This window comes from Rousettus aegyptiacus, unplaced genomic scaffold (assembly GCF_014176215.1).
Source record: "Rousettus aegyptiacus isolate mRouAeg1 unplaced genomic scaffold, mRouAeg1.p scaffold_m13_p_3, whole genome shotgun sequence".
Lineage (NCBI taxonomy): Eukaryota > Metazoa > Chordata > Mammalia > Chiroptera > Pteropodidae > Rousettus > Rousettus aegyptiacus.
In genome coordinates this window covers 105,403,328-105,428,332 of record NW_023416306.1, presented here as the reverse complement: position 1 = coordinate 105,428,332, position 25,005 = coordinate 105,403,328, and the positions used below count along the sequence as shown (strand labels likewise).

The 25,005-nt window shown below is 52.4% G+C and overlaps 1 protein-coding gene across 1 annotated transcript; it reads right to left on the bottom strand.

Annotated features, from left to right (window-relative positions):
* Positions 1-375: 375 nt before the first annotated feature.
* Positions 376-24,628, bottom strand: LOC107498010 (myosin-6). The gene is made up of 38 exons (XM_016120551.2): positions 24,382-24,628; positions 23,883-24,101; positions 22,532-22,675; positions 22,148-22,304; positions 22,022-22,049; positions 21,612-21,723; positions 21,239-21,331; positions 20,446-20,509; positions 20,129-20,227; positions 19,600-19,703; positions 19,376-19,514; positions 17,725-17,993; positions 17,291-17,461; positions 15,796-16,105; positions 15,047-15,117; positions 14,684-14,771; positions 14,480-14,597; positions 14,198-14,321; positions 13,791-13,927; positions 11,968-12,223; positions 11,601-11,843; positions 11,277-11,453; positions 10,845-10,990; positions 10,490-10,580; positions 8,061-8,450; positions 7,567-7,693; positions 7,357-7,475; positions 6,816-7,012; positions 6,033-6,216; positions 5,682-5,847; positions 5,458-5,582; positions 4,229-4,537; positions 3,703-3,906; positions 2,721-2,846; positions 2,338-2,613; positions 1,653-1,748; positions 808-942; positions 376-457 (listed from the first exon to the last, which is right to left on the bottom strand). Exons 2-38 carry the CDS (start codon positions 24,081-24,083, stop codon positions 434-436), a joined length of 5,820 nt encoding a protein of 1,939 aa, XP_015976037.1. The 5' UTR covers positions 24,084-24,101; positions 24,382-24,628; the 3' UTR covers positions 376-433.
* Between the last annotated feature and the right edge of the window lie 377 nt (positions 24,629-25,005).

Genomic DNA, 25,005 nt, shown 5'->3' with positions numbered 1-25,005 from the left:
GGCATCAGTGGGAAAATTTGTTTTGGAGGAAACAGGTATCCCAGGACACTTTAACCCCTGTGGCCTCAGAGGTAGGATAGGTGGAGAGTAGCTTCAGCTTCGGCACTAAAATTCTGCCTCCCATTGTCTAGAATTGGCTCACTCTTCTGGTGCCTTTGTTTTCTCCACTTTTGAAAATTTTCCTTCTTGTATCTTGTCTGGTTGACTGAGCAGAACTGGGACTCATGGCTTTGTCACCTCAGGGAGGACACCTCACTTCTCGGAGCCTCAGTTTCCTCTTCTATAGATGTGGGAAATCTTAACTCCCACAGCTTGGACACAGGGCTGGGCGGCCCTCCTCCCGGGGGCTTAGAATAGAAAGGACAAAGTCTCCGGCAGAGTCTGTCACTCATCTTTATTATTGGTTAGCAAGAGTGAAGTCCCAAAGACAACATCACTCCTCATCGTGCATTTTTTGCTGAGGAAAAAAAAAAAAAAAGGTGTAAGGGGGCAGCTGGCAAGAGGGAGGAAGGGTATGGGGAGGAATCTCTACGGCTTTCAGGGGTCTAAGGAGGGTACCCTTAGAAGTAGGGGTTTGGGCCTCAGGGATCTTAGCGTCCCATTTAGGAGTCTTTGTAGTTAAGTACATGTAGAGGTGCAGGCGTCTATAAGGGTGCTCCTAACACAAAGGGGATTTTCAGGTATGGGTGCTATGGGAACCTGAGAACTATCCAAATAGAGGGTGAGGCATGCCCACTCAGAAGGGCACTGATGTTGGAGGGTGTGCTGTTGTGAGGGTGACTAGCCAGGCCCTGGGGAGGGACCCACCTTGGCGCCGATATCGCGGCTCTTGGCCCGCAGCTTGTTGACCTGGGACTCGGCGATGTCCGCCCGCTCCTCCGCCTCGTCCAGCTCATGCTGCACCTTGCGGAACTTGGACAGGTTGGTGTTGGCCTGTTCCTCCTGCAGGGGGTCAGGGGGTGGGAGGACGAGGTGAGAGGGGGCAGGGGTAGGGATTCTCAGCCTCCTAGTCTGGGGACCTCCTGTCCCTGACCTGGGCTCAGTACCCCTCACTCATGTACCTGCGACAGCCTTACCAGGGGCATCCTGCTTCTGGCTTGGCATCCTCCTCACACTTGTGCAGCACTCAGAATCCTTCATGGGCACCCACTACCCAAGATGAATCCCATTCTGCCTGGTCCGGGCCCACTCAAATCCAGCTTCACTGCATCTGTCCAATTGTGACTCTAATAGATGCTCCCTGACCTTGGGTTTCCTGCACAGGTGTGCTCATCAGCACCTCATATCCACAATTTTCTGCCCACCCAGAAGTCTTCCTCCATGTACTATGCCTGGTCAAATCCCTTTCCAGGCTCAATTCCACTGCCATCTTCCAGCTATTAGTGCTATCCGGCCCCCTGACCTGCATTAGCAGCTACACTGTTTTCTCTTGGGCTTACTGGTGTATGGACTATAAGCAGCTTGTGGGCAGGTCCTGAGTCAAATAAGCATTGTTTCTGTTAACTCAGAATGCCTGACACAACTGAGCAAATATTTGAGAATTAAAGTGAATAACAAACCCTTTGTTTAGGCCCCACACTGGGGCGGACACTCATTGGTCCTCACATGTAGGAGGTATGTTGATGAAAGAGTGGAGAAAACCATGAACTCACTGCCTCCTCGGCCTGGCGTTTGTAGGCCTTGACCTTCAGCTGTAGCTTGTCTACCAGGTCCTGTAGACGCAGCAGGTTCTTCTTGTCTTCCTCTGTCTGGGGGTGGGGTGGTAGGAAAAGCCAGTTTTGGGGTGGGAGAAGTGCAGTCATCTTTCCCTCCCTCACTATTCCGCTCTTCTCCCCACGCCTTAGCTATCTCTCCCTTCAATGGGCCGGGTCAAAGAGGTGGTGGGGAGAGTTCATCTCTGATCCTACTTGTAGGTCAAAGGGCCAAGGCAATGTCCTCAGTCCAGGATCTCAAAAGCAATCTGAGGCCTTAAAGCTGGAAGCTGGGGGAGTGGCTCAGAACAAAACGAAATTCCTTCATCTGACAATATGGAGACATTGGGGCTATTCCAGCTATAACTTATCAGTTCCGCCACAGATGTTCTTGGCCAGGAAGTAGAAGCAGATTCTCTTCCGCCCGCTAGAAAGATTCATGGTCTTAAGCCAAACTGACTCTGGAGAATGTGAAAGAAAATTAATCTGAATACAGCTTCTCAAGGAGCAGATGCCGGGAGGGCTGGGTGGCATTCCCAGATGGTGGCTGTGCATGGGGTCTGTGGGGGCCAGGAGGTGGGGCTAGGGAAGTGCTTCCTTCTCCACTCCTGCTCATCTGGCCCCAGAGCAGCTGCAGGGCTGGTACCTGGTAAGTGAGCTCCTTGATGCGCCGCTCGCTCTTCCTCATGCCCTTGACCGACTCCACGTTGCGCTTCTGCTCGGCCTCCAGCTCGTTCTCCAGCTCTCGCACCCGGGCCTCCAGCTTCTGCAGCTGCTTCTTGCCGCCCTTGAGGGCGATCTGCTCAGCCTCATCCAGCCGGTGCTGCAGGTCCTTGATGGTCTGCTCCATGTTCTTCTTCATGCGCTCCAGGTGGGCGCTGGTGTCCTGCTCCTTCTTCAGCTCCTCCGCCATCATGGCTGCCTGAGGACAGGAGAGCGGTGACATATGGTTTGGCTAAGTCCTCACACACTGACCGCCCAAGAAGGAGGCCCTGGCCTGGAGCAGGTGGGCAAGGTGGGGGGGCTCACATCCGTGATGGCCTTCTTGGCCTTCTCCTCGGCGTTCTTGCACTCCTGCACCGCCTCCTCCACTTCTGACTGGAGCTGCGTCAGATCTGACTCCATCTTCTTCTTCTGGTTAATGAGGCTGGTGTTCTAGATATAGGCAGAGAAAAGTATTGAATGTATACCTACGTCTTTGCCTAGAGATAGTTAAAACTGGTCATTTAAAAAAAAGTCTTGCTTTTAGAGTATTCCTTGTTTTTCACCTGCTTTCCTTTTTCCTATGAGTATAGATGACCTAGATGTTAATATCTAAAATTATGAGATCTGGAGAAAGACTTCAAGCAGCAAAGAATCTGAACTTCTACTCCTGAGCTCTTTAGTAACATGTCTATGTAAGAGCATGAAAATATTCCAAGGAAAATGGAAATAACTTTTCACCAGGACAATATCCTGGAAATGATTATAGAAATGATTATGGGAATGATTATGGTTACAGAAAGAATGCAGGAGGAAGAGAGGACTCAGCCGGTGCATGATGTCATCCCCACACATAGATTACGGAACGAAGCTCCACAGGGCAGTGCAATAAGATGGGCACAAAAACTCGTTGGAGGATATAGCTCAAAACAGTATGTATAGGGTTGCAGAAAAATGGTGTTCTGTTGAGAATTTGGTTTGTAAGTAGATGTAGTTGTGCTTTTTTTACAGAGCAAGATAGAAGTGTCTTCTAGATCAAGAATATCGAATAGTAGCAGCATTTCACTACCTCCAGATTTGTGACTTTGGCAGGCATCACCAACTAGTCATGACACTCTTAGCTTTTAAGTCATGTCCCCCTTCTCAGGTAGTGGATCCATGATCAATAGATGAGAGCTGGCCCAAGAGATGAAATCATTTGCAATCCCGATTGGAAATGCTCACTCAGAGCCTCAGGTTCTGAACACCTATAGATGTCCTGGGCTCTACCACTCAGCAGGTTCCCCGTGACAGCCCCTGACCTCCTCACCTGGGAGTGCAGCAGCTGCACCCGCTCGCTGGTCTCGATCAGCTCCTGCTCAGCCAGCTTCCGAGACCGCTCCGTCTGCTCCACCACGGCCCGCAGCTCCTCCAGCTCAGCCTGCAGCAGGTTGTTGCGCCGTTCCACGATGGCGATGTTCTCCTTCAGGTCGTCGTTGGCTCGAACTGCGTCATCCATCTGGAGTTGGGTGTCCTATGGAGGAAAGAATGAAGTGCAGAGGCCTGGATCCCATCCCATCAGGGCCTCTCATTTGGGGTCTGATGTGCCCTACTCCTCATTCACAAATCTCTTGGCAAATGGAGGGCAAAGGGGCACCTTCTCTCATCTGGTCTCTAGACTTGGGCTGAACTGGTCCAGGACATGCATTGGGGCCTAGCCAGTTCTCCTTCAAGCATCCAAGTCTAGGAGGTAATTGACTCCCACCTTCTCATATTCATTAGCCCAGGACCCCTTTCTCTGGCCATCCTCTTCCCTCTGGGCTCAACCCCAATCTGAGAACTCCAACTTCTGTTACCTTCAGATGGGCTTGGGCAATCTTCAGGTGCTTCTGGGCCTCTGAGGCTGTCCTGTTAGCCTGGCTGAGCTGGATCTCCATCTCGTTGAGGTCGCCCTCCATCTTCTTCTTCACCCTCAGGGCCTCATTGCGGCTGCGTGTCTCCGCGTCCAGGGAGGTCTGCAGCGAGTCCACCACCCGCAGGTGGTTGCGCTTGGCCTGCTCCATCTCCTCGTCCTTCTCGGCCAGCTTCCGCTCGATCTCCGCCTTGATCTGGTTGAACTCCAGCTGGGCCCGGAGGATCTTGCCCTCCTCATGCTCCAGGGAGGCCTGGGGGTGGGGCAGAGAGGGTCTGAGGCAGAGAGTCAGGGCACAGGGCCGCGTGGGGAGAGAGGCTGAGAGGATTCGGGTGTCAGCTAGGACTATGGCCTGAGAAAATATGGGGAGGTGGGACCTGCCTCCCAGGCCACCTGGGTGCTCTGGGAGAGGAGGTGCAGGATGCCCTGGGCTTTCTTAGTCAAGGAAAGGGTTTGGATTTTACGACTGCCAAGACTCCCCAGCACTGACATTGCATGATCCTGACTCATCTAATAGTATTTTTAAAATACTATTAAAAAGGAGGGATTTTCATAACCACAAATTCAAACCTTTATTTTTGTTTCCCAGGCCCCTCACCCTTTAGTGAAAAAAATTATAGGCCCCCCTAACTCAGAGCAATCCCTAGGTTCTTAAAATGAACAGTAACAATAGCTTATATATTAAGTGCTTAAGTGCATTACCTCATTTAATCTTTATAATAATCATGCACACATCTAATGAGGTATGTATAATTAATTTCATTTTACAGGTGAGAAAACTGAGGTACAGAGAGGTAAAGGAACTTGCCCGATAGAACAGTAGTGGTCCTGAAGCCAAGTTATCAACTCGAGTCTGTTTGACTCTGCAACCCACACTGCCACCCATTGTCCGAGGGGTTAGTATGATGGCCACGCTTCAACTCTGTAAACCTGGTGCAAGCTGAACCTCATGGCCTAGGATTAGACCGTCACTTTTCTTTTGCGCAGACTTTGGCTTTGGAGGCAGTTGTGAGTAGTGGGTAGATGACCTTGGACTAAGACTAAGGAGCTAATAGCCTTGTCTTGGAGTCAGGGTCACCCCTAGGTGAGGAAGATTTGGGAGCCAGAGACAGTAGGGTTGGGAGGAGCAGGAAGGGGTCCAAGGCAGGAATGCAGGCAGAACCATGCCCTCACCTCGGCCTCCTCCAGGGCGGACTGCAGCTCCAGCTTCTCCACCTCCAGCTGCTTGCGGACCTTCTCCAGCTCATGGACATTCTTTCCTCCTTCTCCCAATTGCTCAGTCAGGTCGGAGATTTCCTCTGGGGGTCAGAGGGCCAGAAAGCTCAAAGCCCATGTTCTCCCTGGACCAGAGTGGCTCCCCCTGTCCCCTCCCCTCCCAGCCTCCGGCCCCAGCGCACCCTGCAGGTTCTTGTTCTCCCGCTTGTAGGTCTCCAGGTGCTCCAGGGACTCCTCGTAGGCGTTCTTGAGCTTGAAGAGCTCCGTGCTGAGAGAGCGCGCCTCCTTCTGTGAGGACTCCAGCTCCGACTGTGACTCCTCGTACTTCTGCTTCCACTCGGCCAGGATCTGTGGGGACAGGGACGGGGTTCACTGCAATGGCCCCTACCCCAGCCCAAACCTCACCTCCAGGAGCTGTCCTGGCCTTGCCTAGGCTCGGCCTCCTCCCTGCCTCCAAGGAAAAGGTCCCTGGCCTCACACTGACGCCTGTCCCCCTGCCCTGCTCCCTGGCTGTGTCCCCAACCAGGGCCCACCTTGTCAAAGTTTCTCTGCTTCTTGTCCAGGGCCGCGGCGGCCGCGTTGGAGCGCTCCACGTCCACCATCAGGTCCTCGATCTCGTTCTGCAGCCGGTGCTTGGTCTTCTCCAGAGAGGAGCACTTGGCGTTGACGGCCTCCACGGCCTCCTCAGCGTCCTGCAGCCTCTGGGCCAGCTTCTTCCTGCCCAGTGAGTTGCGTGTGTGTGTGTGTGTGTGTGTGTGTGTGTGTGTGTCTATGTGTGTCTATGTGTGTCTGTGTGTGTGTGGCTCTACCCAGGAACAGCTGGGCCTTGGGACCACACCCTCTCCTGCATTAAACAGGAGGACCCGCCCCCTCCCCACAGCTCCTTGGGCCACCAAGCAGCTCCTTTAGGTCCTGGGACCCCAGCCTCGAGGAAGCCGAGGCTACAGGTGCCTTAATAGTTCCCTCCCCACATGCTGCGGCATTTGGGTGTCAGCCTGCACCTGCTCCCATGCCAGGCTGATCGATGGTAGCTCCTCTGACCAACAAGCTTTTTGCTCGTCTTATACGTGAGCATCAGGTATAACCCGGGCCAAAAGCTCGCCTGTCACAGGAAGTGAGTCAGGGCCAGCTGGGGTTCACTCAGAGTGCAGGATCCAGGCTCCCGTTCAAGCACTTGTATTGCTTACCACGTTCCTCCCACCCTCCTCTCTTTCCCACCTCGAATCTCCTTACCATGACCACTCTGCCTGTCTTACCCCATACCCTCTGGCTTCTTCCTCTCTCAGATTCAGGGTAGGGGGCCACCCAGGACTTACTTGGCCTCCTCGAGCTCCTCTGTCCGCTGGATGGCGTCTGTCTCATACTTGGTCCTCCACTGGGCCACCTCTGAGTTGGCCTTGGACAAGACACGCTGCAGCTCGGCCTTGGCCTCTGTCTCCTCCTCATACTGCTCCCGTAGCAGGTCACAGTCGTGCCGGGCTGACTGCAGTGCGTGGGCCAGGGCGTTCTTTGCCTGGGGAGGTGAACACCCAGAGGTGAGCTCAGCTCCCAGGAGGGTGGGAGGAAAAGCCTTCCCCCCTTTCTCCAGATCTTTTTCATATCTCTGAGCTTCAACTAAGCCCCTGCCTCATTCAGGGTGAAGGCCGATGTGGAATCTCAACGTCCTGGAGTAGCTTCCTAGTTTGCCCACCCTATCTTCTTACAAATAAAAAAAGAGTCATTCAATGATGTTCCTGAATGGCTTGGCTGAAGAGGAGAAGAAACTAGACTGGAGGTCTTTCCATTACAGAGGGCTTTCTCCAGTCTCTAGGCTCCATTTCTGATGCTACTTGTCCAAGAGCTGCCATTGCACCTCACCTTGCCCTCCTCCTCAAGCTGCCTCTTGAGGTCTTCCATTTGCTGTGTGTAGGAGAGCTTCCCTCGGGTCAGCTGCGAGATCAGAGCCTCCTTTTCTTCCAGTTGCCTGGCTAGCTCACCTGGAGGTGGGAAGATGGGTTTGTGGACTATAGAAGAAGGCAACCGATACCCTATCCTGGGTCAGGAGCAGGGCTGGTGAGGGGCACCCACCGTTCTCAGTCTGCAGCTTGGCTCGCTGGGTGGTGAAATCATTGAGGGAGCGTTGGGCCTCTTCCAGCTTTGTGCGGTACTCGTTGGCCTGGTCCTCCAGTGTCCGGGACACCTTCTCCAGGTTTGCCTTCAGGCAGTAAAGAACATGGGAAGGGTGACTGTGGGAGGGGCTGGAACTTTGAGGGAAAAGGGGCTAGGTGGGCCAGAGGAAGGAAGGGAGGGGCCAGGGTGGGGAGACATAGTGCAGGCGGGCAAAATGGGGAGGTACTGGAGGGGCACAATCTGAAGAGGGTGCGTGAATTAAAGAAGGGAAGGACAGTGAGGAGACAGGGATGGGGAGGAGGGTGAGAGAGGGACAAGGGAGAGAGGTAGAGAGAGACCGAAGGGTGATGGAGGGAGTGAGAATGATAAGAGAGATGGCAAATAGAGAAAGTGGAAGGAAAGTGTAAGCTGTGAGGAAGTAGAAGGTGAGAAGAGGCTGAGCACAGGCCCACCTTGGCCTTGATGATCTGCTCCATGTTGGAGGTGACATCGTCCAGCTCCAGCTTGAACTCGCTCTTCTCCTTCTCCAGCTTCTGCTTCACGCGCTGCAGGTTGTCGATCTGCTCGCCCAGCTCGGCCACGCTGTCCGCGTGCTTCTTGCGCAGGGCTGCGGCCGTGGCCTCGTGCTGCAGCGTGGCCTCCTCCAGGTCCCGCCTCATCTTCTGGAACTCGGCCTCGCGCTTCTTGTTCATCTCGATCTGCACGGATGTGGCCCCACCGGCCTCTTCCAGCCGCTCGCTGATCTCCTCCAGCTCCCTGGACAGGTCTGAGCGCAGCTTCTCCACCTTGGCGCGGGCGGTGCGCTCTGCCTCCAGCTCCTCCTCCAGCTCCTCGATGCGTGCCTGGGCCCGGACGCAAGGGGCTCAGACCCATGGCCTGGAACCGTCAATCAGAGCCTCCTCCCTAGACCCTAGAAGACTCCTGGCCCAAGCACTCAGGTCCAGTAGAGCAGTGGTACTCAACTAGGGGAAATTTTGTGCCCCAAGATCAGTAGGCAATGTCTGGAGACATTTTCGAGGTTGCTACTGGCATCTAGAGGGCAGAGGCCAAGGATGCTGCTTAACATTGTACAATGCATAGGCCAGCAATAGGAATTTGGTTGAAGCCAACCCTATAAGGCACTTCCTAGGGGCATCTCAGACCCTGTCTGAGAATCTGCAGCCCTGAATCCTGAGAATCTGTGTTCGGAAGGGAGTCTTAAGATCTTGTGAGATCCTGGGATCAAAGTTTTCACAAATGCAAAGATTCCACAAGGCTCTGCCCTGCTAACTCTAAGGCAAGAAAGCAAATACTTGTATTTTACAAATATTTGCAACAATATGCCTTACAACAATCAAAAACTTTTGTAATCTTCTGAGCAACCACAAGTCCAGTCAACCATATTCCTCACTCTCTGGGGCTTGCTTTTTCTATGCCCAAGGTTGGGCTCCAGCTTTATCTTTCTTTTCCGGGCCACCCGAGTGTTAGCAGTGTGCCCTCTTCTGCCTCTACGTCATTTTTCTGGCCTTAGCCTTGACTAAGTTGGGAGAATGTCTCATCTACCATTTTGATATGTTGCCTGACTAGCCAGGAGGAAAGGCAAGGATCAGTGAGATCCCTTTGTGTGTGGTTATGGATGGTGTTAATGGAACGTGTGTGGGTGGGTCATGGTAGCAGTAGAGAGAGGACCACCGTGCCTCTGTTCCCAGGATGGAGAAGGTGAGACTGTGTGCAAGAGCTTGGGCAGGAAGAAGGAGGAGTGGCAGCACATTGCCAAGACCTGATGAAGATAACAGTTCTATTGTTTTAGGTACAAGAGTCAAAGAAGTTATCCAGAAGAATCTGAGGGTGTCCTGGTTTTCTGGCTAAAACCCAGAAGAAGCACCCTGTCTGAGAACATGGAGGGGTAACTTATCACTGATAGCAGGCCAACCTCTGAGCAGCCCTCAGAGGAGTAGAATTGTGTTAATCTATCACTTGCAGCTTGGGCCATGGGCCCCAAAACTGAGAGGAGATCGGTTCTGTCTACTAGCTGCATTCTGAGGAGAAAATGAAAGGATATGGCCCTGCTCCAGTAGCTAAGTGCCTGTCTCCCTTGGGGTCACTGTGTCCAGACCTGGCCATGCAGCTTCTGTAGCTATAAAACAGGGATGACAGTACCTGCCTTCCTTGTTTCCAGGGTTCTTCTGGCAAAGACAGAACTAAAAGCACATTAAAGTTCGGGGTGCATTAAAGGTAAGGGAGACTGCAGCTGTTAATTTAATCTCCTCCTGCAGAAGGATGAGAAGGCCATGGGAAGACAAAAGAACCCCTTCTCGATAGTGGCTGGCTGAATTTCAGTTGACAGAGTGATTTCATATGTTATTTCTTGTCTGGTCCTCTGTAAGCTAAGGCTTATTTGACAGATAAGAGACTCTGAAGCTTAGGGAGGGAAACTGACTTGCTCAAGGTTGTAGGAATTGACCCCATATCATGGGTGCTCTATAAGGATTCAGCCTAGGGTAATGGCTGGGGTCAGTACCCAGGAAGAGTATGAACAGAATAGCTCCACAAGGCCCCTCTCACCCCCATGCAGGAGGAGAAGTACCAAAGGAAGGGTTAGAGAAGACCCTAGCATTTGTCCCAGAACAGAAAACCCATAAGGCAGAACATCACTCAGAAAGAGAAGCCCTTTTTGTAGGTATGATTCCACCCCCCACGCCCCCACTCACCCGGTGCCGACACATAATAGCTTTGTTGCAATAAGACATTATTACTCTAATGGAGGAAGGCCTGTGTTCTCAAGTGTCATAAATAAGTACTGGTGGGATCTTTGGGGTGGCCTGGAGTTCTAGATACTGTCCAGAACCCCTGGCAACCTTGATGCCATTGAGTACCCCCTTGGCTGCACTGGGAAGATCACCTGGTTTTCCTTCAGTTTCTTCTGCAGCTGAAGGGCCAGTGCCTGCTCATCCTCAATCTTACTGTTCTGCTGACTAATGTCGAATTCCTTCCTGGAGGAGAAGAGGGTGGTGACAGGTGGTCTTCCTTCCTCTGTACCCATTCCTTCTCTTGCCTTGGCAGGCCAAGACCAATATCCTTGCCACACCCCATCCCCCCCCCCCCCCGCCCCCCGCCCCACCGCCCCTGCCCGCCCAGAGGGTTAGTTCCCATTCTCATTGGCTCAGAACAACCATGGCCAGTGGGGATGAAGCACCCTGTGCTCTAACTCTCTGGCCAGACAGCATTAACCCCTCCCGACCACTGTAAGTTCCTACTTTTTGAGCTTTTCTTCCAGCTGCAGCTTGTCGTTCTCCAGGTCCATGATGCTCTCCTGGGTCAGCTTCAGGTCACCCTCCAGCTTCCTCTTTGCTCGCTCCAGGTCCATTCGAACTTTCTTCTCCTGCTCCAGGGATCCCTCCAGCTGGTGGAGAGAAGAAAACAAATAGGGCATAGTAAACCTGAGATCCACAGTGCATGCTTGTCTGCTCCTTTTTAAACTCGAAATTTAGTGGATTGGAAGTCAAATCAGCAGGAAAGTCCCTACAACCACAGAGGATACAGAAACTCAGCCTAGGGAGGAACTACAGAGAGCAAAAAGGCCCCAGGGGTCATAGGAGTTAGTTCTAGGGATCAGGAACTCTTTGGCCATTGGTATCGCCTGCAAAATTCTGACCTGAGAGAGATGGAGCCTGGTTCTTACTACTCACATCATCCACCTGCTGCTCCAGCTTGACCTTAGACTTGGTCAGTGTGTTGACCTTGTCCTCCTCAGCCTGAAGGTCATCCAGGGCCTGCTGGTGTGCCTCTTGCAGAGCTTTCTTTTCCTTGGTCAGCTTGGCGATGATCTCATCCAGCCCAGCCATCTCCTCTGTCAGGTTCTTCACCTGCCAACCAAGAACCCCTCCCCTTTAGGTTCACAGGTACCAATCTGGGGACATCTATAGAGACCTCCAATGCCAAAGACCAGGACCATACTCTGGCCTGGGAATCCTGAGGAGACTTGGGATGGAGCCAGAGGGAGCTGACCTCACCTTGTTCTCTGTTGCATGCTTCTCCTTCTCCACCTTGGCCAGCGTCAGCTCCAGGTCATCAATGTCCTTCTTGAGCTCAGAGCACTCGTCTTCCAGCTTGCGCTTCTTGGCGGTGAGTTCAGCGTTCATCTCCTCCTCGTCCTCCAGCCTCTCGTTCATCTCCTTCACCTTGGCCTCCAGCTGGATCTTGTTTTTGATCAGCTGGTCGCAGCGCTCCTCTGCATCATTGAGGTTGTCTTGTTCCTGGGAGAAGAGGACAGAGAGGAGAGATGGCTATTATAGAGAGGGTCTTATTCCCTGGTGATGAGATGGGCTATAGTCTAGGGGAGGGGAGAGGAGAGATGAGGAGATAATCATGTGTTCTCACCGCCTGCACTTGGAGCTGTAGGTCATTCTTCTCCTGCAGCAAGGATACCATCTTCTCCTCCAGCTCCTTGCGGCGAGCCTCGGACTTCTCCAGCGTCTCTTTGATGCGCCCAAACTCCTCCTTCATGTTGGCCATCTCCTTCTCCGTCTCTGCGCTCTTCAGCAGCGGCTTGATCTTGAAGTAGAGCTTCATCCAGGGCCAGTTCTTGACTCCCATGAAGGCCCGAATGTTCCACTGGATTACCAGCAGGGCGTCCCTGGCGAAGAAATATGGAAGAAGGGAGGGGAACTATGAGAGCACTTCTCAATCATGGGGCCAACTGTACTTGGCTCCCAGACCAGTTAAGCAATTTTTAGGCACCTGTGGATAGGAGCCCTGTCTTGCAGTCTTGATAAGCACCCCATACCAACCTTACCAAACTGAACATGGAGTTGCCCAATGAACATTTATTAATTGATCAATTAAGCAAAAGGTCAGTTTATATTTTCCTAGCAGAGCATTAGTGGGAAGGGAAGCTACCATTTATAGAGTATCTACTATGTTCAGTGTTTCTAATCTTATGAGAACCTCAAATATGTTAAAAATTATATTTTACATATAAAAATATCTATAACATATAAGTTATGGAGCATGAAACAAAACGGCTATCCAGGAACCTGTCGCCCAAACAAGAACTAGAGCACTGCCAGTGGTGGTTCCAGCTGTGCGCTCCTTCCCGCCCCCTTTCTGGTTTCTGTACCAGAAGCAGCCACCACCCTGAATCTTGGGTTTTTCATCCCCCAGCTTTTTCATAAAATACTTTAACCATATATGTATGTGTCTTTAAACAATACGCTGCTGTGTCTTTTTTTTAAATTATTTTTGAGCTTCATAAAAATTGCATCGCACTGTACTATCCTTCTGTGACTTTCTTTTGTTTATTCAACAATATAAAGGTTCAAGCTTATTGCACCATGTAGTTGTATTCCCCGCCTTTTCAATGTTTTATAAGATTTCGCCAAATGACTACGCTGTATACCCATTCTCTGTGGATGGAAAATTGGGTCATTTCCAGATCTTTGATATTTTGACCAATGCGGCTATGTTTTTTTCTTGTTCCATGTTGTACATGTGCAGAAGTTTCTCTGTGGGCATGCATTCCGGAGTGGAATTGAAAAGTATGCAATTTTTCACTTTTAAAAAATGAAGAGACTCATGGACACGGACTATAGACTAGTGGTTACCGGAGAGTAGGAGGGAGGTAGACAGGGTAAAGGGGGTCAAATATAGGGGGCTAAGGGGAGAGTGAAATGGGTAAAGAGGATCAAATATATGGTAGCTGAAGGAAACTGGACTTTGGGTGGCAAACGCACAATAGAATTTACAGATGGCAAATTATAATGTACACCTGAAAATTATATAATTGTATTAACCAATGTTACCCCGATAAATCTAATTCGAAATTAAAGCATGTTAATGTATTTCCTATTTTAAACAAATAAACATTTAAAAATAAAATTTCTCGATTTCAAAAAAAAAATATTGTTTTCCAAAAAGGTTGCACTAATTTAGAGACTATAAGCCATAGGTCAGACTTCTTGATGTTTCTCAATCTAGTGTTTTTAAATGTAACCTCATTAGAGTCTTAACTGGCATTTCTCTATGGAATTAAAAAAAGTATTCAAAATGAATTCTTAACCAGAATGATTAAGTCACTTGCCCAAGCCAGCTGGTAAGTGGTAGAGCCAAGATTGGAACTCAAGTCTTCTGAGCCACGCCAGTTGGCACTGCTCATCTGCCTCTTGCATCTCCAGGAGTGTCTCTCCCCAAATCTCATGCCTTACCTGCGCTCCACAATCTTCTTGAACTCAATGCGCATGAGCTGGCCCCGGGCCTGGGCCTGGATGCGGGTGATGATGCGGCTCAGCCTCTCATCTCGCATCTCCTCCAGCAGCCCCAGCAGCCCCGCCTTGAAGAACACCTGTGGGCAAGGGGGAGAGCCAAGGGGCACACAGCCTCAGAGAAAGGTATCCAGTGGGGTGGAGGAAGATGGTGGGTGACCCTGGCTCAGCTCCCAGGGGACCCATCACCGCCTCATCCTAGACTGGCAGTGAAATGCGAAAGCCTGGCTTCCTGTCTTTGGGTCGATATGGGAAGCCGAGAATCAGAGGTCTGCTTTCTGAACTCCCAGCTGCTCCACTCGACATGGCCACACGCCCTGCAATTCCATCCTTTGAGGTTCTAGACTCACCTTGGTGTGGCCGAACTTGTACTGGTTGTGGTCAATGTCCAGGGAGCCCAGCAGCTTCTCTGCCCCTTTCCTGCTGTCGATGAACTGCCCTTCGGGGATGGCCGCTGGGTTCAGGATGCGATACCTGGGAGGGGGGGTGGGGGGTAGAGGTGCCCGGAGTCACCCACGTTCGTCACTGATCTGCAATTCCCTCAGAATTCGGGGTCACCCACAGACTCCGCTCCCTACCAAGGCCACCCTGGCTCCCCCTGTTCCCTGGGCTCTGGGGTGCCCTGTACCCACCTCTGCCGGAAGTCGCCGTAGAGGATGCGGTTGGGGAAGCCCTTCCTGCAGATGCGAATGCCCTCCAGCACGCCGTTGCAGCGCAGCTGGTGCATGACCAGGGGGTTGTCCATCACTCCTGTGGCAGAGAGGAGGGAAGAGGGGTCAGCCACAGGGCAAGTAATGCAATGCCCTCCCCAGACTAGACCCTTCCGCATAGCTCACCTGGAGCCTTCCGTTCATTGGGGATGATGCAGCGCACGAAGTGAGGGTGAGTAGTCTTCAGGTTAGTCATTAGCTTGTTCAGATTCTCCTGGAGGTGGATAAGATTGGGGAGTCAGGAGCCACAGGGACCATCCCTTTGGTCCCTGAGCTTTGGGCCCCAAACAACCTGTCACCAGAACTCTCAAATGGAAAGGGAATTGACACATAATGTATGTCACAGCGTGTGTAGAATTTTTACACCAAAAATGACCACGTAGTCTAGGCTATTTCCTCCCCAAACTCAGAACATCAGGTTAGGGTGCAGCCCAAAAGCTCTGGGCTGGGCCTGCCCACCACAGTTCTGACATCTCTGATCCTTCTTACCCGGTGGAGGGCCGACACCGTCTGAAAGGATGAGCCCTTTTTCTTGCCTCCTTTGCCTTTACCGCTGTCCCCTAATAACAAGAGGAAGAATGATGAATAGGAGCTTTGAACAGAGCAGCCCTTGGGCAGGGGCAGGGCTCTGTGCTTACTAGCTGCGTGACTTCTTATTCTCCTAGTCTCAGTTTTTCCACGAGAAGGATAGTAACACCTCTGAAGGTGTGAAGACGATTAGGCAAGATCAGCATGTAAGCATGTCACCAGTGCTTGCCACATAGCAGGCACTGAAACAGCGGCAAGAGCTGAAATAGCTCTTCTCCCACACACTTCTAACCTCACCCTTCAAGCTTACACCTTTCCAGTTTCTACTTTTCTCCTCCTATTTCATCTTCCTCATTTCAGTCCACACCCTTCCTCTTCCTTTTCTGACCTGGAGGCTCATTTCTTCAGTAATCCTCTCTATGTTTACCAAGATTTATGCTGGACCTGATACAGTGAGGTACGTGCCACCTTCACTGATGTCCAGGGGCTCACAGTTTTGAGGAGACACATGACATGTACACTGATATCCATAACACGAAGTGGAACATGGCACTTTTACAGAAGGGGTACAGATGCGCTGCTGTGGGATCTCCCGACCCCTCATCTCACGGCTCACAGGCTCCCTAGAGGCATGTGCTTTGAAGCAACAGGACCCTGGACCTTTGCATCTCCAGAAGTGCTCTGGCCCAGTGCAGGGGCTGCTGTCTTACCGGTATCAGCGGAAGCATATGAGGAGAAGAGTGTGGCCATGAGCTTGAGGGAGGACTTCTGGTACAGGCCCACCACTGTCTCGTTCAGCGGGTCTTTGTTCTTCTCCAGCCAGCCCAGGATGTTGTAGTCCACGGTGCCAGCGTAGTGGACCAAGGAGAAGTGGGCCTCCTGCTTCCCCTTGACGTTGCGCGGCTTCTGGAAGTTGTTGGACTTGCCCAGGTGGTTGTCGTACAGCTTAGACTTGAACGTCATGTCAGTGGCCTTGGGGAACATGCACTCCTCCTCCAGGATGGACATGATGCCCATGGGCTGAGAGCAGGGTGGGGAGGTAGAGAGAGCATCATTGAGTACATACCAAGCTTCCAGCGTCCTACAGCCTGACAGAGCCTCAGCCCGGTATAGTTAGCAGGCCACAGAGAGTCTGCAGGCACCTCTTGTCCCCATATAGAAAGCCAAGGTTCTTGGAATTAACCTAAATCCAATTATATTCAAATCTGGCCCATCTAACCTCTTTCTGCCCCAGAAGACCCAGTGATAACTGTGTACCCCCAATCACCCCCCAAGGACCCCAAGGCCTTTCAGCATAGCCCTTCCTTCCTGGATAGCTCCCTGCCCCAGAGCAGAGTGAGAGCAGGGACAGGTGTGCATCAGAGCTGTCAGACAGCATGGCTGGCCAGATCCCTGTCTATAGGAGGGGTCACAATTCAAGAGATGGTTCTGCACAACATCCTGCTCTTCAGAAAGCATGGAGGTTCTTAATTTTTATTGGAGCAGGAATCCTATGAAAATTCGATGAAACAGAATGCCTGCCCAGAAAAATGCATGTGTACACACACACACACATACACACACGCACACACACACACACTTTACACACTCTTTCCCATACAATTTCAGGAGGTGCTGAGGCCTCTGGAAGAGCAGCACCCTTGATAACCACCCAAAGCCTATGGAAAGGTCCTGTTTCCTTAGGGGCAGTGGCTGGGCTGGGTGAGGAGGGGCAGTCTCTCCGGACTCTGACTTGTATCAGAAAATCCCAAAGGCACCCTCTCAGGGCATGTCAGCATTGGGAGCCTCCTGCAAGCACCCAGAAGTCCTTGACTTCTGAATTTATAGACAAGAAAGGCTGAAAACAGGTTTATTCTCAGTGAACAGGAGGAGATGGAAAGTCAGTGTCTTCAGTTTCAGCTTAAGATCTTTCCATGAATGACACTTCTCATGGAATGTCAGAAGGGTCAGGAGTGCTATCCTTCACTATATACCCCTCTTAAACACTGGGAGGTGACCATGATATAGGACAAAGTCTTAGGTCCTGGGGACAGAAGGAAGAGGCTTGTCCTGTATATGCCTGTGACTCATGGTGGGTGGAAGCTTGGCCTGGAGAGAGACTTGGGATTCTGGGACTCTAGCTGCTTGGGTGTAGAAGGGATGGGGCTATTATGTTGCCTGGGATGGCCAGGAAAGGGGATACAGGTGGTGGAGCCGAGGCGGCACCTTCTCGATGAGGTCGATGCAGGCCTGCAGGTCCATGCCAAAGTCAATGAACTCCCACTCGATGCCCTCCTTCTTGTACTCCTCCTGCTCCAGCACGAACATGTGGTGGTTGAAGAACTGCTGCAGCTTCTCGTTGGTAAAGTTGATGCAGAGCTGCTCGAAGCTGTTGAACTGCAGGGGGAGTGAGGGCAGGAGCGGGTCAGGTGGGCGGGTGGCCCAGTGGCCGGAGGAGTCACTCCAGGGTTTGTGTGCAGCCCAGCGAGGATTGTGGCTGATCCACTCCCCTGTCAGGATAGAGAGGGAACAGCTTCCCTCACCGCCGAACCCCACTGCCTTTCCCATGCCTGGCCTGCGGCTGGCACTCAACGAAGGTTGTCGCATGTGACAGTGAGTGAGTTACCGTTCCTCCCACGCCCAGGGCTTCCCCCACTCACGTCAAAGATCTCGAAGCCAGCGATGTCCAGGACTCCGATGAAGTACTGGCGCGGCTGCTTGGTCTCCAGGGTGGCGTTGATCCTCGTCACCATCCAGTTGAACATCTTCTCGTACACTGCTTTGGCCAGCGCCCCAATGGAATAGTACACCTGCTGCACGCTCTGCCCCTTGGTGACGTACTCGTTACCCACTTTCACCCGAGGGTGGCACAACCCTTTGAGCAGGTCTGCCGAGTTCAGCCCCATGAGGTAGGCAGACTTGTCAGCATCTGGTAGAGAAGGAAAGGAGTAAGCACTTTCAACAGACTCTCCTTCTCTGCCCCAGGGCCAGAGCCTTTCTGAAGCATTAGGTCCTATCCCCTCTCATTAAGAGTTGAGAATGGAGGCCTGGAAGGCCGCAAGGCTTGCTGCAGTCACACAGCCAGTATACGCCTGAACCAGGCCCCTCTATTCACCTAAGGCCTCCCACCACACAGCAGCTTTTCTCGCCTCTGTCTTTACATGTGCTGGGTGTCGCTGGGCCAGGCCCTTCACCAGCACTGCTGATAGCATCACTCCCACGCTCATTGCCCTTCTTTGTCTCTTCAGGGCAGGGACTGTGGCTGATACAAGATGTGTGCTCTGCTCCCTGCCTCCTTTGTGTCCATCCCTGGTCTGGCCCAGAACTGGGAACACTACTCAAACCACGTGTTGACCAACTTAATTGGCTAGGAAATTTATTTTCTAACAGCGTTGTGGACAGCCTCCCCCGCAACTTTCAGCTCTCCAAATGTGTCATTCAACATACCATCTCTATTTAGAGGAGATTTATTTGGTTTAATTTCAATCTTTTTGTGATAACTGGTGACATGGCTATTATGACACCCACGCTTGGCATTTAGAGCTAGACAGACACAGAGAAAGGGTCCTTGAAGGTAGGCCAGGAAGAAAGTCCCTACGTGTTTATCTAACAAAATTCACACCTGCACAACTCCTCAAGGATTCTTGCAACATCCTTGGAGGGAGCTGTAAAGGACTGTCACTCCATTTCACTGAAGAAGAAACTGAGGCCCAGCAAGGTGAATGACATACTGATGCCCTGAGCTGTGTCCTGGCCCCTGGCCTGCTGCCTCCCAAACAACATGGCACAGAGGCCACCAGGGGCTCACCCAAGGGCTGGGCACCCACACATATACACTGTATCAATGATGGGGACATGCAGAGCGTCTGTGCTTTCCTGGACTTCACTGAGACTTGGGCACAGGAGGAAAAATCCCCAGCTCACTTCTGGTCAGGACAGCTGGGGTTGAGAAGTTGGGGGGAGTTGGCGGGGGGCATCCCTGTCTGTCTACCTCTCCCTATTCCCTGCTCCGACTCCCACCCTTCACCGCACCCATCTAACCTATAAGCCTCAGGTCCCCGGCTAAGCTCCAACAGGAGAGAAAGCCTGGAGGCTGGCGAGGGAGTGGAGGCAGAGCTCGCCCCTGAGAAAATGCACTACTCTCTGACCACCTGCTTCTCATACTTTCGGTTTCCTCCCATCTTCTCTATCATGGTCCTAACAACCCTGTTGTCAACCTACCTTCTTAAGAATTGTTAAAAGGTACCACTTTTGGACACAGCATGGGAGACCCTACTCCCAGAGCACCCAGCACCTCAAGCCTTTCCACACCTTCGGTGCCGTCAGGCTCGGCCTGCTCTTCCCGCTGCTTCTGCTTGAACTTCATGTTCCCATAGTGCATGATGGCACCTGTCAGCTTGTAGACGCCCGCTTTCTCCTCAGGAGTGAAGCCCAGCACGTCAAAGGCACTCTAAACAGAGCAAGAGAGGTGAAGAGGTGGTTGGAGCAGGTGGCCCCGGAGCCTTCAGGAGCCCTCACACCACCTCCTCACTCACATCTGTGGCCATGAGCTCCTCAGAGTCGTCGATGGAGGCCACGGACACCTCTCCCTGAGACACGAAGGCGTAGTCATAGGGGTTGTTGGTGACCAGCAGCATATCTGTTCAGGCAAGGGGCAGGGCAGGGGATGAGGGGATGGAGGAGGTCAGGGGAGGGGCGGAGGGGAGGGGAGGAGAGGCCCGAGAGCAGGTGGACAGAAAGAGAGTCAGCAAGGACTACAGAGAGACTCCAAAAGAAGTGAAAAAATGTGTGGGGGGAGGTGAATGACACCTGGGAGAAGGCAAGGCAAATAAAGAGGAGAAGGAGAAAACCAACAAAGAAGAGGAGAAAAATATGACGAGGAAAGGGCGGAAAGAAAGGAAGGAGGAGATGCAGGCAGGCCTGAGGTGGAGCAGGAGGAGAAAGCCCTGAGCAAGTGAAGGGAGAAGGGAGGTGAGCAGGGTGGCGGGGCAGCTAAGAAGAAGGAGGGCATCATCCCGTTCAGTCGGGGGGAGTGGGGCAGCAGGGCCTTGGGGTCAGGCTCACCCAGTAGGTCTGGCTTCTTGTTGGACAGGATCTGGTAGAAGATGTGGTAGTTCCTCTCAGCCTTGAGCTGGAAGATCACCCGTGACTTCTCCAGGAGATCTGGAGAAAGGAGAGGAGAAGGAGATGGGTAAGGAAAGAGAGAGTCAATCCAACAAAAGCATGGAGATCAGGCAGTTTGAGGGGAAAAAGGATACGAAAACCAAGGGGCAGATGTTGACAGAGACAAGATAAGAGAAATGTTAAGATAGGGCCACCCACTAGGAAAAAAGGCAGGAGAGAAGGACCCAGAAGGGTGGGCAGGGCTGCCTGGTACTCACAGGTCTCTATGTCTGCAGAAGCCAACTTTCCAGTGGCTCCAAAGTGGATCCTGATGAATTTCCCCTGGGGGCAGATGGGACAAAGAGTGAGGGAACTGTCCAGAAGGGAAAGAATAGAGATCCTGGACTTCCACGCAACCCAGAATGCCATGTAAACACCCTATGCGGGGTCCCAGTATAGTATCGGTAAAACACGGAAGGATGCTCATCCCCACATACCACTCAGGGATCTTGGACCAGAAACAATGGGCACAGAAATTAACACAGAGAGAACACCTCCTGTTTCTACCTCTATGTGACCTCGTGTGATCCTTCCAGTGACTGGCAGGGTAACTATTACTACCTCTGTTTCAGGGATGAAGAGCCTCGGGCTCAGAGAGGTGTGGGGACTTGCTGGGCAAGTGGAAAGCCTGGGAACTGGCTCTAATGCCTAAGCTCTCTTCTCGCTCTCATGTGGAAGAGCTCTGGAAATGGTCATAAGGAAAATCTAGAAGATGATGACATCTGTTTTATTGCTTAACTATGGAACAGCTGTGGTAACTCTGGGGGTCTCTTTTCTTGAGTTCCCAGAATTTAGGGAGATAGGCTGAGTTGAGAGGGTTTAGAGTGTGTGTAAATGTGCGTAAATGTGTGTGTGTGCGTGCATTCACGCACATGCGCATGAGCATACTTGTTGATACCCTAAAGCCAAACACAGGACAATCGACTGAGTATGGTTACTGTCTGCAAAACAGCACCCCACTTTTTCTGTCGAGGCTGATGGGGTCAATCAGCAGTGGTCAAGGGCACTCACGAAGCGGGAGGAGTTGTCATTCCTGACGGTCTTGGCATTGCCGAAGGCCTCCAAGGCAGGGTTGGCCTGGATGATCTGGTCCTCCAGGGTGCCCTGTGAAGGGAGCAGGACCTTGGGGATTTATCCTCCGTCTGCCTCTATGTGGTGGTGGGGAGTGCAGGGAGCTGCTCTTGTCCTGGGGACTGGGGGTAGGGCTGAGTGGACTGCTGAGTGGACTGCAAAAGGCCAACTTGGGCCTCAGAGTGTGTATCTTTTCCCAGGAAGATTTTGAGCACTGGGCTCAGTGGTGCCGTCACCACCATTGTCCAGGGCAGGATGCAGGGTCACCTGGGTTAGCCTTCCCCAGACCCCCTCTGCTGAGCCTGTGGCGCACCTTGTTAGCATTGGCATTGTCCTTCTTGCCACGGTCGCCTATGGCTGCAATGCTGGCAAAATACTGGATGACACGTTTCGTGTTCACAGTCTTCCCTGCCCCAGATTCTCCGCTGGAGGCAACAGGAACCCATCAAAACCCAAGATTCCCACATCTTTCCATTTGGAGCTCAGCACTGCCCTCCCTCCTTCCCTCCCTCAGAACCCTGGCCATCTGACCTCCACCGGGGCCCAGCTGCCTGCAGAATCTGCCCATCATCATTGGTTACTCCGGTGCTCTTCAGAGAGCCCAGCGCTCCACACTCCTTGCAATCACAGCCTTAAACCTTTCCTCCCCCAACTTCTGAACCCCACGAATCAGCCTGGGTCTGCCCCCACAAGCCCCTCTATGGATGAATGGCGCTTGCTTACGTGATGAGGATGGACTGGTTCTCCCGATCTGGAAGAGAAAGGAAGAGAAGCAATGGGGTCAGGGCTGAGGGCCCAGGTCCATGGCTGTGGGACTGAAGGCACACAGGTTAGGGTTGCCGGGCTCACCTGTCAGCATGTACTGATAGGCGTTGTCGGAGATGGAGAAGATGTGGGGTGGGGCCTCACTCCTCTTCTTGCCCCGGTAGGCGGCCACCACCTCAGCATTGTACACTGGCAGCCACTTGTAGGGGTTGACGGTGACGCAGAAGAGGCCTGAGTAGGTCTGGAGCAGGAGATAGGGCAGACATGAGAGGTTGTAGGGGAGAGCCCAGATAGGTGGTGGTGTAGGCTGGAGGGTATATGGTCACCCGAGGTGGCTCCTTTTTTCCTGAAGATGACGAGGGGCAGGAAGGGGGCTGGGGAGTCCTGGGCCCCTTGGGAGAGTTCTGACCTTCTCCCCTTGAGAGAATTGCCCTGGTCTACTTTGGTCTTGGTCCACGATGCACTCACGTAGATCATCCAGGCCGCGTAGCGCTCCTTGAGGTTGAAGAGCACCGCGGGCTCATGCAGGAAGGTCAGCATGGCCATGTCCTCAATCTTGTCGAACTTGGGCGGGTTCTGCTGCAACACCTGGTCTTCCTTCAAGGTCACTGTCTGAGGAGAAAGCATGGGCAGTAGTAGGACAGGATGGGTACACTGCCAGTCTGTGGTCACAAGCCTCACCCACTTACGTCCTCCCAGAACACAGGCCACGAACTGGCCTCAAGCCCCCAGCCCTTCTCTGGCCAGTGCCCAGGTCCTGCCCTAGAGTTTCCCAGATAATCTGCCTACCTACTGTCTCTCCAACCCTAGGGACCATCCTAGAATCCCTGTGTCTTGTCAGTACACTAGACCCTGTGCCCACGTGCATCATTTTTCGGTCCCTGCTTCAAGTGTCTAGGGGAAAACTCGGTGTGGCTGACAGCTCTGCCGTCTGTGGACACGTACCTTACCCTGACTCCTGGGGACAGTGCTTGAGGTGAACCTTTGCCTCTATGTGAAAAACATCTCACCCATCTATCCTACCTCCCCACGGTTGCTGTTGCTGTGGTTTGATTGGCACTGGTCGGTTTGACATGCCCTGAGGTCATTAGATTCTACAGGCAGGTATTCTAGCTTTTTTTTTTTTTTTTTTACAGTGAAAGAAGCTGTGGCTTGAATAATTAAATGATTTGCTGGCACGGCAGCTAGCTAGTGGCAGAGCTGGAATCAGAGTCAAAGCCCCCAGTAGGATGCAACATTCAGTCAGCATGTTTGTGAGGCACATGGTTCCGAGCTGCTGCCAGTGACCAGCAGCGATTCTCATGGTTGGCATGAGGCACCAGGGACTGGGGGCTTCCGAGTACCAGTCACCAGCCCCAAGACTGAGGGCTCAACTCAAGGGTTCCTGCTCTTTGTATTCATCTAGGTCTAAGAGTTTGCTCTTGCTTTGGGTGGGAGAGTTTGGGAGAGTTTGTCTGTGGAGGAAACTGAAGCACAGAGAAGAGAGATACAAGTTCGTAAAGGGAGTTTCATTTGATACTGAGACTGTATCCTCTATCAACAAGACCCCTGTGAGGAATAAGCTGGCTGAGCTTCCCCCCGTAGCATCCTCTCTGGCAAGGGGTGCACAATGCTGAGGTGGTGACTTGTTGCACCTGCTCGTGTCAATCTGAGAAAGGTCAGAGTTCTCACTCAGAAACTGGGCCCCTCAAGGGGGCATGTGTCCCCCTTGGCTTTGGCTGTTCTTCAGGGCCTGTCAGCTCCCGCTGCAAGTCTCTCCACCCCCACACCCTCCAAAAAACCCTTCCCTCCCTTTCCCCTGGCCCTGTGCCTCACACACCTTGCCATTCTCAGTCTCGGCAGTGACCTTGCCCCCTTCCCGGGATACGATCTTGGCCTTGACGAACTCCTCCTTGTCATCAGGCACAAAGCACTCAGTGCGGATGTCGAAGGGCCGGGTTTGGGCCTCTAGACGCTCCTTCTCTGACTTGCGGAGGTACTGGGCTGCCGCCCCAAAATCGGCCATCTGGGCATCAGTCATCTTGTCGCTCCTCTGCAGCTGAGAGAGGAGGTCCCAGGCCTCAGTGGGTGGCACTGCCCTCTGCACCTCCACTCCTTGTCCTACCTCCTCATCACCTGGATCCTATCGTTGTCTTCCTGTACCTCCCTTGAGAAGCACCTGGCCTAAATCTAGCCCTCCCTGCTCCGATCCCTTTGCCCTTTGACATGATGACATGATGCTGGAGTTTGCTAAGGGGAGGTAATGAGCTGCTCTGAGAAAGATAGTGAGCCCCTGGTCCAGCTACCTGGCTCTCAGGAGAAAATAGGGTAGTTCTCACCTGGTTATCGCTTCACAAAGAATCTTGAAGAGTCTGGATCGTGGGTGGAGCCACAGAGGTGCAGCCAGGCAGAGAAGAACAGATAAAGAGGGTAAAAAACCATGGAGGCAGGCCAATGGGGGGAAGTGGCGGTCAGGATGGGGACTCAGAGTTGGAAACAGAGAGAGGCATGGAAATTAGAACACACAACCGAGAAGGAAGGGCAAGGAGGAGAGACAAAGTATGACAAGAATTGAAAAAGACCAAGAGGCAAAATAAACCCAGATAAAGAGAGGAAAGCCATCGGAGGAGGGAAAAAGATGGAGACAGGACTCGGAAGACACAGAGAGCGGGAGATGACAGATGCAGGAAAGAAATGCAGATGGGAGAAGAAAAGCAGTTTCTGGTTTTTGCATTGCAATCTCCCCCCTGTCAGTGGGAACTTCCTGGGGCTGGACAAAGGCATTTCTAGCAATACCCTTGGGCTTCTCACCCCATTCCCTATGAAGGTAGAGTCACTCAAGGTGGGAGCTCTGAGGGCTGACCACAGAGCCCCCACTCAAATCCCCTCTTACCTGGTTCAGAGGAGTGTTTGTCTGTCCTTGGAGCCCTGATCCTTTTATAGCCCACTGCCCCCACCCCCTG